We start from the raw sequence: 17,807 nt of genomic DNA, 5'->3' as shown, positions 1-17,807 counted from the left end.
AAAACCAATCGGTGCGTTTGTAATCTATCAACATAGGAAGTAGACACTCTAGGGTTTTTTAGAGGCTTTGAAGTTGTTGGATGAATTACAATTTCACCATAAAATTAGACACTTGAGAAATTTACCAAACTATAATGTTAGTTTCAACAAGAGCAAGTAAATTTTGTATCATTATCAATCTTTAGGTAGATCATCAATACTTCATGCCAGTCATTATTTGCATCCTGTATCATATCACACATTGTATTTAATTATCACTACTTAAATAGAACAAGTTTATTCATGTAATAAACCAAATTGGATACAGTGAAAAAAATTGACAGTCTTCAAATGTTCTAAGGTATAAGGTACAATGTTGTAACTCATGGAAATATTTGACCTAGTCTTTAATATTTTCATGAATTTGGGGAAAAAATCCACGCATTTTTTATAAAGCAATGTGATACCTTTGAAATTATTATGCCACACAATTTTGGTAATTTATTACATTTTATTAGGTGTTTATTTTTTTTGTGGCAATTCTTTCTACCAATTTCTTCAAATTTGTAATTTTTTGAAAGTATGTTATAGTTAAAAAAAATTGTATTTCAAATTAAGAACAACACAAAAAACCCCTAAGAAAGTGTTCATAAATTTTGTTCTCGGTTACAATTGAACTATAACAAATCACTCGGAACCACATAAACAAAACGGATGTTATAGTTGCAAAATTCTTAATACATGCATAATTTAAGCCACATTGAGTGACTAATAAATTGAGAGGATCTTGACCCTATTTTGGTGGCTAAGACAAAACATGTAAATCTTGCTTTAGGTTATCATAATTGGTGTTCTATTTTCGTGCATCTTGTTTTAGGTAGAATGCTTTTTAGTTGGTAATAGATATTCTATTTTGTCTTGTAAAATGAAAAAAGGTTTGTAGAACTCGACATAGAAAAAAAAAGTTACACAACACTCTCCCTTTCCAACAAGCCGACCCTAGTTTTTTCTCTCTAGGTTTTCTCTTTAGTTTCTTCAACGAGGGGTGATTTTGGGTCAATTTTTTTACCTGAAATCACCCCTTTTCATATTTTTTTCTCTCTAATTTCAATCAAAATAATTAATTTTCACATAGATCTTGGTTTTTTCTTCGTGATTTCATCATAGCACCAAAGAAGATTGTTGTAACAAGGATACAAGGTGACCATATTGCTCTTGAGTTAAACCAGTCTGAGAGATAGATGAATTTCCTTCACTAGAGGTATGAGATTCCATAGCATGCTCAGAATTCACAGCATTTGAAGAAGCAACAGGTTTATTCGTATTGGGATAACCATGTTTTTGATAGCAATACTCCACAGTATGGTTAGTTCGATGACAAAAAGTGCAATATCTGGAGTTGTTTTTGGATTGAGAGGCACCAGAAGGCTTACCACGTTGAAATGGTTTTCTGGCCTCTGAAGTATTAACCAAGATGCTAGAGTCTTCAATAGAAACTGATGGAGTAGGTGCAGTATTGTTACTTTCCTCTTGAACCACCATAGTGAAGGTGAGAAAAACACAAGAGGGGGGGGGGGGGGGGTTGAATTGTGTTTTGAAAAATTCTTCGTTTCTCCTAAAAACTGAACACACTGATCAGAAGCTAAGTGAGACAGCTTCTGAAGTGATAATCAGAATCTAAATGCAGCGGAAAAAACAGAGAGAGAGAAGAAGAACGACACAAAGCAATTATCCTGGTTCCTTCCACAATCCGGAAGTAGTCCAGTCCCCCTTGCACTTCCAAGGAGATTTCACTATGAGTAATATCTGATTACAAATGCTCAAGCACACAAGCAAGAGACTTCCTTTGCTCAAGCACACAAGCTAGAGACTTCCTTTGCTCAAGAACACAATCAAGAGACTTCCTGCTCAAGCACAACTGCAAGAGACTTCCTAACTAAACAAAATTACACAGAAAATTGTTTAAGGTTGAACACTTGATATACAATCAGAGGTGCTCACAATACAAATCAGATACAGACTCAATGGACTTAAGAATTTCTAAGATATGACTTTGAGACACAGAAATTCTAAGTGAATGCAGAACAATTTCAGCAGAGGTTTGGTACTTGTGAAAATCTTGTGAGTCTTTCGTTCAGCGTTCTTGCATTACCAAATCTCTAGGTCTTCACTCCTTTATATAGAGGTGTGAAAGAGACGTTGTGAAATTGCCAGCACACCAAAGAGTCGTTGTTGAAGCTTGATCTTTCACCAATGATCTTTTGCCTGATTTGGTTGTTGTCCTATGAAGAACCAATTTGAAATCCATTCCTTATCCAAAGGAACATATATGCAGGCGAGACCGTATTCTGGAGCTGTTTTCTTGTCTTGTAGCGTGGACACAAAACAGAGTGGTGGAGAACGTGGTTGTACAATTCGTACAAAGTACAATGTCAACGCTTTCGTCCAAATTGCAAGCACAAGCCTTCAAACACCTTTGAAATGACCGTTGCATTGTTCCACTAATTTTCTGCTATGTTTTCGAATCCAATAGACAGCTTTTGCAATGTAGATCCTTCAATCTTTGAATGTTTTGCAAATCCAGTTGATCTTCAGCTTCTGGTGAAATGACTTCTGATGAGGCAGCTTCTGATGAAGCAACTTCTGCAGCTTCTGATGGTGCAGCTTCTGATGATGTGGCTTCTGGACCTCTTGTCTTCAGAAGCACTATTCTTCAGGAGCAGCTTTACTTCAGGAGCGGTATTTCTTCAGGAGCAGCTTTGCCTTCAGAATCATCTAAGCTTCATTTCCTTTGCTCTTTATTTGCTCATTCAGAACCAATGATGATGTAACTTTATAATTATGGTCCTGTACACTTGAACAAATATTAGCTAGTCCAATTTACAATTTTTAATACCTTGTTATCATCAAAACTCTTTAAGGTTCATTGTTAAACACATTTTGTTCCAACAATCTCCCCCTTTTTGATGATGACAAACAAAAGTATTTAAAATTGATCAATTGTTGTTAATCTAATTAACAAGTTGACTTTGGGGTTCTGAGGTTTGTAAGCTCAAACTCCCCCTGAGTCTGATAGTCTTTAAGGTGAGGTTTGTAAGCTCCCCCTAAGTTCTATCCAGGTTAATTAAATTCATTTTTCGCACAATAAAAATATCAGAGCTTTTTAAAAAAATTGAATCATTGAAAGAATTAACTTATAGATAAGAAGAATGGTTCAATTAATTTTACTTGAATTTTGATACTTCTTCGTTCGTTCATAGCTTATACCAATAAGGTAAAAAAAAATGATAGAAGTTTTTCAAAAATTTCAAATGCTATTAATGGGGCTCAGAGCCTTTAAATACTTGTCACATATACTCCCCCTTTTGTCATTATCAAAAAAAATAATAATAATAAAAAAAAATAAAAGACAAAAAGATTTGAGAAAAACTCAAACAGGAGAGAGTATACAAGAAATTAATTAATTCAATCAGATCAAAATATATGAGCATGAATATCCAATTATCAGAAGCAGCTAAGCAGTCAGAAGCAGTAAGCATTCAGAAGCATAAAAATAAAACAAGATGGTTTCAGAAGCAAGGACTAAGAATTTTAAAACAAACAACAAACAAAAATAACACAAAGGTGTGCAACTAAGGGTTGGTTTGTTGTTGTTTCTTCATCTCCTCCATTTCTTCAATTTTCTTTTGCAACAGTTCTTCAAGCTGTTGTTGCCTCTGGAGAAGAGCCTGTTCCCTTTCTCTAGCTTCTTGCTGCTGCTGTGCCATCTGTTTCTTCAGAACCTTACACAACCTTGCTTCTCTGGTCAAGTAATCCGTTTCTAAGAAGAAAGGCTGGTTTGTCAGGAGCAGTGTAGAACTTCGTACTCTGAGACTCTGATTCAAATGCTCCATTAGCCTTCTGACTGAAGCTTGCTTGACACTGATGCATTTAGCCTTGATATCTTCAATAAGCTCAGCTGCCCGGTTCTGAAGAGATGCCCAGGAGTCTTCATATGCACTTGTGAGATCAATTGTCCTTCTTTGATCCACCAGATTATGCATCTGACTCAGGATTGCGAGAAGCTCAGCATTGATATATCCAGATTCCAGGATGTTTGTGGGTGGTTGTTCAAGGGTTTCAAGATCAGAATCACTGATTTCCAAATCTTGAACAGGGTTAGGAACTGGAATGGTAAAGTGTGTTTGTGTGTTTGAAGATGAAGGCTGGTCAGAAGCAATGTGTGTGGTAGAGGTTGAGGCTTGAACATTGACTTGAGAGATGTCAACATCCATAGGAGTTGGTGCTGGGGAGTGTTCAATTTCAGTTGGTGGTTGTTGTGGTGAAGTTGATGTTTGAGTGTTGAGTTGGGGGTCAATGGTAGCTATTGGTGATTGTGGGAGTGTTGTGGGTTTATGTGGTTCAGGTGTGTGTTGATGGGGGTTTTCTGAAACAACATTTTCAGAAGCAGCTGCTTCTGGAGTTGTTTCAGAGGCCTTTTCTGAGGTAGACTCAACATTTTCTGGAGGAATCATGTTGAGAGGTTGAATGTTAAGGGGTTGAGGGTTAAGGCGAAAGATATTATTGATGACTCTATCTCTCTGCACAGCCAATTCAGTCAACTTCTCATTGATTATATGACCAACTGGTTCATAAGTGTTTGACTGAGATGGTTTTGTGTTGGTATTGGTTGATGTTGACTGGCGTTTTACTGGTTTTCTAACAAGTTGAGCCAAGGGTATATCATCATCAGAATCTGAAGATGATGATGAGGATTTTGAAGAAGGTGAAGGAGAGTCACTGGATATCTCATGTACTACAGGTTCTGAGTGTGTGAAAATATTACCTGTAGTAGAGGGTTCTGAGCAATCATCTTTAGTAGTGTCAGGAATTTTAAGAAGTTGTGATGCTTCTGTTATTACCTTCTCTTGAAGCTCAGAAGCAATCTCCATAGCTTTTCCAATAGCTTCTGACACATTGGTAGCAGCTTCAGTCTTCTTAGAAACATGAGGAAAGTTCTTGGTTCTCCTTACTGCTTGCTTTCTTTTCTTCTTTGGTATAGCAGGTTGATCAAGAGTAATGCCAACATCCATGATCATCCTGGAATCCATGTCTTTAATGGCTTCTTCAATTGAAGGTACTGATGAACTACCAATCTTGAGCTTGTCAGTAGCAACTTTTGCCTTTTTAGCAGATTGTTCAACCTCTAGATATTGCTCTGCAGTCATCTTCCTTTTTGACTTTCTGCCTCTGGCTCGTGGCAGAGCACCACCATACATTTCCTCTGGAATATCTTCCAATCTGATTCTCTCATTGGTTGCCTCAAAATGTTCCTTGATATAGTACATCTGCACTTCAATGGGATCCTTCTTGCAGATGGGTGGAAAGTCCTTCATAAGATCAGACTTAACAAGTGATTCACTCAAATCTGTATGAAGCTTGGTGACAGCAGGGATCAACTTCATATTCTTGAGGGTTTGTGCATTAATGAACTTTCCAGTTTTAGTATCAAGTAGCTCATCTGTGAAGGCTTCAGCACTGCTTAGCTTGTCCAAGACTCCTCCTTGATAGAATATTTCTGACAAGAGTCTTCCATAAGGTACCCAGGTTCTATTCTGCAGCTGACTCTGTTTCAGACACTCTATCAAGTATTTGAACATATATTTTGGCACGTTCACTTTCTCCTTCTTAATAAAGTGTTGAAGAAAGACCTTTTGTGCCAAATTGGGTTTCTCACTACCACCACATGGAAGTAAGTCCTCATTCTGAATCTTCAGAAGCAGCTTCTTATCTATGCTTAGATCAGCATACTTTCCTGCTTGCGTTGAGTTGTACAGGGCCAAGTTTACTTTCTCTTTCCAGAGGCGTTCTTCAGCTGTATTTGAGAGATCAATTCCAGAGTATTTTCCAGAGGCCTCTCTACAGAGTACAACTTCTATCTGCCATTCCGCAATTTTCACTGGAATACCACAAATACTTGACCTGATTTCAATACCTGTAAATGGCTCAAGTCTCATTTCTTCTCTGGTCTTCCCTTCCAGTTCGGGATAAATCAACACCATCTGACTTTCTTCAGTTATAGACGCAGCTTTGTCATAAACCTTAGCCCTCACCCAGAAGTGTCTTACCAATGCTTCGTATGTTGGTCCATTCAACATCTTGAAGTAATGCATAAGTTCCTGCTTTTCATAGTAGCTTCTGATCCAACACTCATGGAAGGCGAGTGATTCAAAATCCACCGGATTTTCTATTTGAACCTGTAGTTCCCATTCTTCCAATTTCATGCTTCTTCCTTTGTAGTCAAATTCAGGGACCATATGTGAAGTAGATACTGAAACTTCTCGTTGCGAGCTTGATGATGCCATTTGATGACGATTAACGAAGATTTGAAGAAGATGAAGATTTTAGGGTTCTAAGGTTGAGAGAATGCGCTTACTTCGCAAGAGGTTTGAGAGCAAAAGTGTTTGTTGTGAGTGAGTAGTGTGTGAATTGTCAAAGTGTTAAAAGTAAAACGATTGCAATTCAAAAGAGACAAACAAACATAACATTAATGACAAAATTGGGGGCGCGTGAAAAGTACTTTCAAAGCTTTTAAATCATCATTGCCCTTTTAGTTATACACCAACACATACAGGCCACGTAAGAAGTTCACAGAGTAACTACCAAGTTAGTGGGCCAGAAGTTAATTTTTAAAAGGTAACTTCCAACGTTTCCACTAATTCAACTATTCAGAAGCAACAAATCCAGCTTCTGGACTTCAGATGCTGACGTCATCATCAGAAGCGAGTTTTCCTCAGAACCTCAATAAAGAGCTTCTGATGGACTACCGCTTCTGAACTGACTTCAGAACCTAAAACCCTATTCAGGAGCAAGCAAGCATTTAATCAGATACAAAGTGCATGTTCAAATTTTTCTTTATAAAATCAAATCTTTCAACAGTTAAAGGCTTAGTAAATATATCAGCCCATTGATTTTCAGTATCAATGAATTGTATATCTAAAATTCCTTTTTGAACATAATCTCTGATAAAATGGTGTTTGATTTCAATGTGCTTAGCTCTTGAATGCAAAATTGGATTTTTAGACAAACAAATAGCAGCAGTATTATCACAATAAATGGGAATACTGTTAGCAGTTATCTGATAATCTTCCAACTGATGTTTCATCCAGAGTAGTTGTGTACAACAACTTGCAGCCGAAATGTATTCTGCTTCTGCTGTAGACATAGCAATAGTTGTTTGTCTTTTGCTAGCCCAGGATATAAGATTATCACCCAGAAATTGACAATTGCCACTGGTTGACTTTCTTTCAATCCTATCACCAGCATAATCAGCATCACAGAATCCAATTAGCTTATAATCTAAGGATTTCCTATAAAGGAGTCCAAGATTAGTTGTTCCTTTCAAATACCTGAAGATTCTCTTGACAGCAGTCATATGAGATTCTCTAGGATCTGATTGGAATCTTGCACACAAGCATACACTGAATAAAGTATCTGGCCTAGATGCAGTGAGGTATAACAAAGAACCAATCATACCTCTATACAGCTTCTGATCTACTTTAGCTCCTTCATCTTCTTTGCTTAAGTTGCACGTAGGGTGCATTGGAGTGTTCATCACTTTACAATCTTCAAGTTTGAACTTCTTCAGAAGCTCCTTTGTGTACTTTGATTGATGAACATAGACTCCATCTTTGCATTGATTGATTTGAATGCCAAGGAAGAACTTCAGCTCTCCCATCATGCTCATTTCAAATTCATCCTGCATTAACTCAGAAAATTCCTTGCAAAGAGATGCATTAGTAGAACCAAATATTATATCATCAACATATATTTGCACAACAAGAATATCTTTCCCAAGGGTCCTTCTGAAGAGTGTAGTATCAACCTGTCCTCTTTTAAAATCATTTTTGATTAAGAAATTACTTAGTCTATCATACCAAGCTCTGGGAGCTTGTTTCAAGCCATATAGTGATTTCTTCAGTTTAAAAACATGGTCAGGATATTTAATATCCTCAAATCCAGGAGGTTGCTTGACATACACTTCTTCTTCTATGACACCATTTAGAAATGCACTCTTGACATCCATTTGATATAATATTATGCCATGATTAACTGCATAGGAAAGAAGTAACCTGATTGCTTCCAATCTTGCAACTGGAGCAAACGTTTCAGTGTAATCAATGCCTTCTTGTTGACTATACCCTTGTGCAACAAGCCTGGCTTTGTTTCTTGTTACTTCACCTTGCTCATTCAGCTTGTTTCTGAATACCCATTTTGTTCCAATAATGTTCTTGTGCTGAGGTTTGGGTACCAGATCCCACACATCATTTCTTTGAAATTGATTCAACTCTTCTTGCATAGCTAAGATCCATCCATCATCTGAAAGTGCTTCATCAACTGTTGTAGGTTCAATCATTGAGATTAGTCCAATCATGGACTCTTCTTGTCTGAAATGTGATCTTGTTCTTCTTGGACTATCTTTGTTTCCAATGATTAGCTCCTCAGGATGTGAAGACTTGTGTTTGAATGTGTTTCTGGGAGGATCTTCTTGATGTGAGCCATCTTGTGCTTCATCAGAAGCAGTTTCATCTTGCACTTCTGATGTGGGTTCAGCTTCTGGACTTTCTTCAGATTCAGCTATCTGATCAGGTTCTGGAGTAGCTTCAGGAACCTGTATCTCTGCAGAACTTTCACCTTGCTTTGAAGTTTTATCTTCAAGCTCCTTGTCATCAAATTTAACGTGCATAGATTCTTCAACACAAAGTGTTTCTGAATTATACACTCTGTATGCCTTTGACCTTTCAGAGTAACCTAAAAAGATTCCTCTTTGGGCCTTGGCATCAAATTTCTTTAGGTAGAGCTTGTTGTTCAGAATGTAACATGTACATCCAAATTGATGAAAGTAAGAGATATTGGGTTTTCTTCCTTTAAAGAGTTCATATGCTGTTTTCTCCAAAATAGGTCTAATATAGATCCTGTTTTGAACATAGCATGCTGTATTCACTGCTTCTGCCCAAAAATGTTTTGGTAAATTGTTTTCATGAATCATGGTTCTGGCCATTTCTTGTAAAGTTCTATTCTTTCTCTCTACAACCCCATTTTGTTGTGGTGTTCTAGGAGAAGAGAATTCATGGAAAATTCCATGTTTTTCACAAAAAGCTTCAAATGGCTCATTTTCAAATTCTCCACCATGATCACTTCTGATTTTCAAAATTTTTGATTCTTTTTCAGATTGAATTTGAGTGCAGAAGCTACTGAATACATCACACGCAACATCTTTACTCTTTATGAATTTCACCCAAGTCCATCTGCTGTAATCATCAACAATGACTAATCCATATTTACTTCCATATAAGGATGCAGTACTCACTGGTCCAAATAAATCAATATGGAGTAATTCTAAAGGTCTTGAGGTTGAAACAATGTCTTTGGTTTTAAAAGATGATTTCACAATTTTCCCTCTCTGACATGCACCACAGAGTGCATCTGAATGATAGTCAATGTCTGGTAGCCCTTTCACCAGTTGTAACTTACTAAGCTTAGAGATTAACCTCCAGTTAGCATGTCCCAACCTTCTGTGCCACATCCATTTCTTATCATTCTCTGATAGTAGGCAAATCACCTTCTGATCAGCCAGTTCAGAAAAATTGATTTTATAGACATTGTCAACTCTCTTTCCCTTGAACACAATGGATTTGTCTTCCTTGTTGATTACTGTACAGTTGGGTTTTTCAAAAAGCACATCATAACCATTATCACAAAATTGACTAATGCTCAGAAGGTTATGTTCAAGACCATCTACCAACCATACATTATTAATTGAGGTATAGGAATTACCAATAGTTCCTGTACCTATGATCTTGCCTGACTGGTTGCCTCCAAATTTCACATTTCCTCCCTCTTTCATTGTTAGGCTGAGGAACATGGACTTGTCTCCTGTCATGTGTCTTGAGCAACCACTGTCTAGGTACCATGATCTTTGCTTTGGCACTGCTCTTAGACATACCTGCATCATTGACATTTTTAGATTTAGGTACCCATTGTTCTATGGGTCCTGGAAGGTTAGTACTTAAGGCTTTACTCTTCACTTCTTGTACCTTGTGCTGTGAGTTGGGTTGCTTCTGATTAACCATCACCTTAGGTTTTGGTACTTCAGAAGCAGTAACTGTCTTCTTCTGAAACTTAGACTTCAGAACCCCAGATTTTGGTTTCACCAGACTCTGAGGAATAGGTTCTGATCTTTTCAGGATCCTGACCTTTGAAGTCTTGGAATAAGATTTGATCATAGCCTTTGACTTAGAATTCTTTGGCTTTGAAGTAATCTTAGCCTTAGGACTAGAAGCTTCAGGTTCTGATTGAACAACAGTTTCCAACTCAGCCCCTTCTGGTACAAAGAATGTTTTCAGACCTTCCTTGATGCATTCACAACAAGATTTTAGATTGGTTTTCTCAAGTTTCACTTCTGGAAAACCAATTCCTCTGCCATTGTTCTTGTAAATGCTATAAATCATAGAAGCTACTCTGCTTCTGTCAATGCCAGATATAATAAAATCTTCAAGAGCAATTTCATGGTTACTTAAAGGTTTTTCATTACACTTTTCTTGTAGCTTCTGACATAAGAACCTGAGCTGATCTTCATATGTTTTACACATGAAGTCAAAGCCCCTAAGTCCTTGTTCAGAAGCTTTCAGATCCAATAGAGTTGATTTTTGCTGTTGTACCAAATCAGCATATTTTTCTTTTAAATCCTTCAACTCATTGGTTCTTGCTTCAAAATGTGTAAGAAGTTCTTTAAGATACTCAACAAGTTCATCTCTGGGAATTTTGGAATATACCTCGTTTTCATCTTCTGAGTCTGAATCTGATCCAGCTTCTGAAGTTGCTGTTGCTACCAACCCAACAGCTACCTTTGCATCTTCATCAGCTTCCTCTTTATCAGATCCAGATTCACTACCCAAATCATCCCAGGTTGCCGTTAAACTCTGCTTAATCTGCTTCTTGAGTTTGCTTGGTTTGAATGTAGACCTCTTTGACTTATCCTTTGACTTTTCTCTTTGAAGATCAGGGCATTCAGCAATGAAGTGTCCAGGCTTCTTACAGTTGAAGCATCCCTTCTGATCTTCTTTCTTTGAGCTTCTGGAGTTACCCCTTCTGGAGAGAAACTTTCTGTTCTTCTTTGCCAGATATTGAAGTCTGTTTGAGAGCATGGCCATTTCAGCAGCATCTGGTTCAGAATCTGAACTTGACTGTTCTTCCTTTTCAGATTCAACTACTTTGAGAGCTTTTGATGACTTGCCTTTGGATGGAAGAGCTATTGATTTACTCTTCTTAGTAGACTCATGTTCATTAAGACTTAACTCATGAACTTTGAGAGAACTAACAAGATCTTCGACACTTAAAGTGTTTAAATCTTTAGCTTCCTCAATGGCAGTCACTTTTGGTCTCCATCTTGCAGGTAAGCTTCTGAGTATCTTGCTTACATGATCAGAAGCAACATAGCTCTTCTTTAGAATCTGTAGCCCAGAAACTAAGGTTTGAAACCTTGAGTACATCTCCTCAATAGTTTCATCATCCTTCATCTTGAATAACTCATACTGATGTACAAGCAGAAGAGCCTTTGCTTCTTTGACCTTCTTGCTCCCTTCATAATTTGAACAGAGAGAAGCAAACATAGCTTTAGCAGTGGATTTGTCACTCATTTTCATGTACTCTGCTTTGGGTATGGCAATGACAAGAGCTCCTCTGATAATATGATGCTTCTTGTAGAGTTTCCTCAGTTCTGGAGTATGTTTCTTTCTATCCACAGCAGCTCCTTCTTCATCAAGGACTAAATCACCAACACCATCTTCCAGAATATCCCATAATTCTTCATCTAGGCTCATGATGTAACTGTAAAAATTGGTCTTCCACCAAGAGAACTCTTCAGCATCTCCATTGAACTTTCGAACTTTTCCAACACTGGTTTTCTTACTATCACTATAATCATGTGAGACATTTTTATAGCTAGTATCACTAGAACCAGAACCATTAGGAGGAGGAGTAGTCATGTTTTTCTCAGATCTTTGACTGTTGCACGGTTAAGTGTTACACAACAAACCAGGCTCTGATACCAATTGAAGGTGAGAAAAACACAAGAATGGGGGGGGGGGGGGTTGAATTGTGTTTTGAAAAATTCTTCGTTTCTCCTAAAAACTGAACACACTGATCAGAAGCTAAGTGAGACAGCTTCTGAAGTGATAATCAGAATCTAAATGCAGCGGAAAAAACAGAGAGAGAGAAGAAGAACGACACAAAGCAATTATCCTGGTTCCTTCCACAATCCGGAAGTAGTCCAGTCCCCCTTGCACTTCCAAGGAGATTTCACTATGAGTAATATCTGATTACAAATGCTCAAGCACACAAGCAAGAGACTTCCTTTGCTCAAGCACACAAGCTAGAGACTTCCTTTGCTCAAGAACACAATCAAGAGACTTCCTGCTCAAGCACAACTGCAAGAGACTTCCTAACTAAACAAAATTACACAGAAAATTGTTTAAGGTTGAACACTTGATATACAATCAGAGGTGCTCACAATACAAATCAGATACAGACTCAATGGACTTAAGAATTTCTAAGATATGACTTTGAGACACAGAAATTCTAAGTGAATGCAGAACAATTTCAGCAGAGGTTTGGTACTTGTGAAAATCTTGTGAGTCTTTCGTTCAGCGTTCTTGTATTACCAAATCTCTAGGTCTTCACTCCTTTATATAGAGGTGTGAAAGAGACGTTGTGAAATTGCCAGCACACCAAAGAGTCGTTGTTGAAGCTTGATCTTTCACCAATGATCTTTTGCCTGATTTGGTTGTTGTCCTATGAAGAACCAATTTGAAATCCATTCCTTATCCAAAGGAACATATATGCAGGCGAGACCGTATTCTGGAGCTGTTTTCTTGTCTTGTAGCGTGGACACAAAACAGAGTGGTGGAGAACGTGGTTGTACAATTCGTACAAAGTACAATGTCAACGCTTTCGTCCAAATTGCAAGCACAAGCCTTCAAACACCTTTGAAATGACCGTTGCAATGTTCCACTAATTTTCTGCTATGTTTTCGAATCCAATAGACAACTTTTGCAATGTAGATCCTTCAATCTTTGAATGTTTTGCAAATCCAGTTGATCTTCAGCTTCTGGTGAAATGACTTCTGATGAGGCAGCTTCTGATGAAGCAACTTCTGCAGCTTCTGATGGTGCAGCTTCTGATGATGTGGCTTCTGGACCTCTTGTCTTCAGAAGCACTATTCTTCAGGAGCAGCTTTACTTCAGGAGCGGTATTTCTTCAGGAGCAGCTTTGCCTTCAGAATCATCTAAGCTTCATTTCCTTTGCTCTTTATTTGCTCATTCAGAACCAATGATGATGTAACTTTATAATTATGGTCCTGTACACTTGAACAAATATTAGCTAGTCCAATTTACAATTTTTAATACCTTGTTATCATCAAAACTCTTTAAGGTTCATTGTTAAACACATTTTGTTCCAACACATAGAATATACTTTGTTTATGGAAGGAAGAGGATCCATGAGAAGAACCTGATTCTTCACAACAGAAAAGCTATCATTCAAACCAGTAAGGAATTGAATCACTTGATCTTCCATTCGAAAATTGCGAGCAGCACGCATAGATTCACAACGGCATGGAAAGGGACAAGTGCACATAGGCATGGGACGATGAGAGTTAAGCTCCTCCCAAAGAGACTTCATTTCTGTGAAGTAATCAAGCACAGATTTATCACCCTGCTTCAAGTTGTTGATAGCAGAATGAAGGGAAGCAACACGAATGCGATCAACCTTCGAAAATCGTTCTTGTAATTCAATCCAAACGTCAACAGCGTGTTCATGAAAGACAATAGTTTGAGCTATTTGCGGTGAAACCGAATTGATGATCCAAGAATGGATCAAATTATTGCAGCGTTCCCACGCATTTCTGTTCAAATCATCCATTGGAGGAATTGGAACAGATCCATCAACGAAAGCAAATTTGTTCTTCGTTCCAAGAGCGCGTTTCATAGAACGACTCCATGCGAGATAGTTGGAACCGGTGAGAAGTGGTGTAACCGTAACCGAATTCGGTCCTTCACTAGGATGCACATAGTAGATGGAATCAGTGTTAGGTTGTTGGATAATGATCGGAGCTGCATGAGGAGGCATGATTGAAGAACAATTGAAGAAGATGAAGCGAAAAACAGAGTAAAGAAAAGAAGCTTGCAGAAAGCTCAATTCGCCAAAGAAAGCGAAGAAAAGAATGAGAAGATGAAAAACGAGGAAGAAGAAGAAGAATCACGAAGGATTCTGAAAGAAAATCAAGCTAGAATGAAGGAAAGAGAAAAGCTTGCAGAGCAAGCAACAATGGCGGAAGCGAGAAAAGGATCGTAACTAACTTTCTCTTTCATGAAGAAGAGAGAGAAAGAAACTGATACCATATTAAGAAACTATGAAAAAGAGTATTGATTCATTCGATTGGAATGAGAGTACATCATAGTATATATACATCAAGGAGTTGTACTATCTTATTCTAGATTGTACTATACAAATGACAAAATGTACTACACTAGCTTTGTTGCTTGTACTTCAAGTTATTTGTGTTCTCATGCTCCTTAGGTGTGGATGCTGTATTGTGTAATAGGTATGTTGTTTGTCGTCTTGTGTGGCGTAGTTTGATTTCCCGTTTTTTTGCCGTGTTCATTTGATTAATATTGAAATATCAATTATTCAATCAAAGATTTGGCGTCAACATTGCAGATTTGGATGCATGGTATTCTGATCACTTTAATTTTATCATATATTTTTGTAGGCATTATGCCGTTATACGCTGTTAACTTGGATGCTGTGAGTTTGTTTGCAGATTCATCTTTTACGTTTTTAGTAGTGTTGAATGATGTACTATATCGATTTGAGTGAATGAATATTTTTTTTATTTGTCAAAATCTTTTACGTAGTGTTGAATGATGTACTATATCGATTTGAGTGAATGAATATTTTTTTATTTGTAAAAAAAGAAAAAGGGATTGTTCGTAAGAAAATAAGATGCACATTTTGGTACGAAACAGTTCGTGATACTCGTGAGTCTCGCCTCTCACGAGATAAATTGGTGGATGGATGTCGAGTGGTTGTAAATTAAAGCGTACAGTCTTCATTCATGTGAATCTGTTATACCGTACGAAGGAAAGACAAATGATTTGTTATATATAAGCACATGAAACTTATGTTCATTTATTGGAACCTACCCTTAACTATCAATTCTCCTAGCAACAATGGAATCTCAGCAATCCCATAACCAACTTCATGTAACATTTATTCCACATCCAAGTCCTGGCCATATGAATCCTATGATTGACACTGCAAGATTATTTGCTATGCATGGTGTTAATGTTACCATCATAGCTACACATGCTAATGCCTCAACATTCCAAAAAGCCATAGATAGTGACTTCAATTCAGGATACCCTATTAAAACTCAACTTATTCAGTTCCCTTCAGCTCAAGTTGGTCTCCCTGATGGTGTTGAAAACTTCAAAGATGCAACTTCATTTGAAATACAACAAAAAATCGGCCTTGGAACATACATGCTCCGAGATTCGATTGAGGCTTTCCTTCAAGACCTTCAACCTGATTGTATAGTGACAGATATGATGCAGCCTTGGACCGCCGAACAAGCTTCAAAACTAGGTATTCCAAGAATTCACTTTTACGGCTTAAGCATCTTCTCCAACTGTGCAGCTGATTTGATCATGAAGTATAGACCTCAAGATAATTTAGTTTCTGATACACAGAAATTTACTATTCCTTGCTTTCCTCATACAATTGAGATGACTCCTCTGCAGCTTCCTAATTGGATAAGGACAAAGAGTCCTCACACTGACTATTTTGAAGCAATGTTTGAATCACAGAGAAAAAGTTATGGAACATTATACAATAGTTTTCATGAACTGGAAAGTGATTATCAAAAACTTGGTAACACTAGCATGGGGATCAAATCTTGGAGTGTAGGACCAGTTTCATCATGGGCTAACATGGATAATGAAAAAAAGGCCAATAGGGGACGCATAGAGGAGCTTGGAAAAGAGGCAGACTGGTTAAATTGGCTTAACTCAAAGCAAAACGAGTCCGTACTGTATGTAAGTTTTGGAAGTCTAGCTAGGCTAACTCATGCTCAGCTTGTAGAAATTGCACATGGGCTTGAAAATTCAGGTCATAATTTTATCTGGGTTGTAAGGAAAAAGGAGAGGGATGAGAGTGAAAACACTTTCCTTAAAGATTTTGAGGAAAGGATGAAAGAAAGCAAAAAGGGCTATATCATATGGAATTGGGCACCACAGCTCTTTATATTGGATCACCCTGCAACAGGAGCGATTGTGACTCACTGTGGTTGGAACTCAACTCTTGAAAGCATAAATGCTGGTTTGCCAATGATTACATGGCCAATGTTTGGTGATCAATTTTACAATGAAAAGTTGCTCGTTGATGTTTTGAAGATAGCGGTCCCAGTTGGAGCAATAGAAAACAAGTTATGGACTAGCACTAGTAGTGAAGATGTAGTGGTGAAAAGGGAAGAGATAGCGAAGGCTGTAGAGATTTTAATGGGAAGTGGCCAAGAGAGCAAAGAAATGAGGATGAGAGCAAAGAAGCTAGGTGATGCTGCAAAGAGGACTATAGAGGAAGGTGGACACTCTTACAACAACATGATTCAGTTGATTGATGAGCTGAAATCATTGAAGAAATCGAAAGCACTCGGTAATAAAGAAGATTAGACAATTCAAATGAAGGTGATGTAATCTTGGTGCTTCATAAGGTCTAGCTTTTTCATGCTGCTATCTGTAGTTCAATAAGATGAAACAACATCAAATCATTGTTGTGCACTGCAACTGCAATGATGATGAAATAAGTTAGTTTTTAGTAAGCAATTCTCAGTTCCTGCTGCTCTGCTGTCCAACAGGTCTCAGTTTGGCTATTTTAGTGTTTCTGTTTTGTTTTTCGTTGCTGGACGGGGTTCTATTTTGGGTGCTGAGATTTAGTTGATACATTGAGCTCCTTGTTTGTATCGCTCTTGGCTCTTGCCTTCATCCGAAGCACGTCTTGCGAGCGGATGCAAATGTTAAATAAATTTAGCCAAAAATTCGTTGTCTAGTTTTGTTTGCCTTATAATATTTTCCTACTATTATAGAAATGAAATTGAATTTTTGCAAAGAAAATAAATGGAATGGAAACGCATAAGTAAGAGCAGAAGGTTTAATAACAACAATTAAGATTAAAAACTAAGCTTATACATTATCCAATTTCATGGTTATGCAGAATTTTGTACAGAACACCCAATAACCCTTTGTTTGGAAAAATAGAAGAATGATGATAACTTAGAATAGCAAGTAACAGGCTAAGGATAACCCAAATATGCCTTTAATTGTTCAAGAGCAACAATTAAAACCCTAATCTCTGCAATTTAGTTGACACCAGATGTAAACCTACGCGTTGCGCAGGTGCTTAAATAAGCGATTCCGTATCTAAAAATTATGAAATATATTTTATAACAAATTAGTGTGTTCATATCCAAAACCAATGAGTGAGTTTGTAATCTATCAACATAGGAAGTAGACACTCTAGGGTTTTTTAGAGGCTTTGAGGTTGTTGGATGAATTACAATTTCACCATAAAATTAGACACTTGCGAAATTTACCAAACTATCATGTTAGTTTCAACAAGAGCAAGTAAATCTTGTATTTAGGTAGATCATCAATACTTCATGCTAGTCATTATGTGCATCTTGTATCATATCTCATATATTGTATTAAATTATCACTACTTAAATAAAGTAAGTT

The 17,807-nt window shown here is 37.4% G+C and overlaps 1 protein-coding gene and 1 pseudogene across 2 annotated transcripts; one reads left to right on the top strand and one right to left on the bottom strand.

The window, feature by feature from the left end:
* Positions 1–1,140: 1,140 nt before the first annotated feature.
* Positions 1,141–14,123, bottom strand: LOC146908236 (uncharacterized). The gene is made up of 2 exons (XM_085729245.1): positions 13,490–14,123; positions 1,141–1,528 (listed from the first exon to the last, which is right to left on the bottom strand). The coding sequence occupies exons 1-2, from the start codon at positions 14,002–14,004 to the stop codon at positions 1,141–1,143; spliced, it is 903 nt and encodes a 300-aa protein (XP_085585371.1). The 5' UTR covers positions 14,005–14,123.
* Positions 14,124–15,113: 990 nt separating this feature from the next.
* Positions 15,114–17,121, top strand: LOC146908235 (soyasapogenol B glucuronide galactosyltransferase pseudogene; annotated as a pseudogene). The gene has a single exon (XR_015017585.1). The product of XR_015017585.1 is annotated as a soyasapogenol B glucuronide galactosyltransferase pseudogene (transcript).
* Positions 17,122–17,807: the final 686 nt, after the last annotated feature.

This window comes from Medicago sativa, chromosome 7 (genome assembly GCF_051527215.1).
Source record: "Medicago sativa cultivar Bolivia chromosome 7, Bolivia_mono, whole genome shotgun sequence".
NCBI classification, from domain to species: domain Eukaryota; kingdom Viridiplantae; phylum Streptophyta; class Magnoliopsida; order Fabales; family Fabaceae; genus Medicago; species Medicago sativa.
This window is presented reverse-complemented; position numbering and strand designations above follow the sequence as displayed.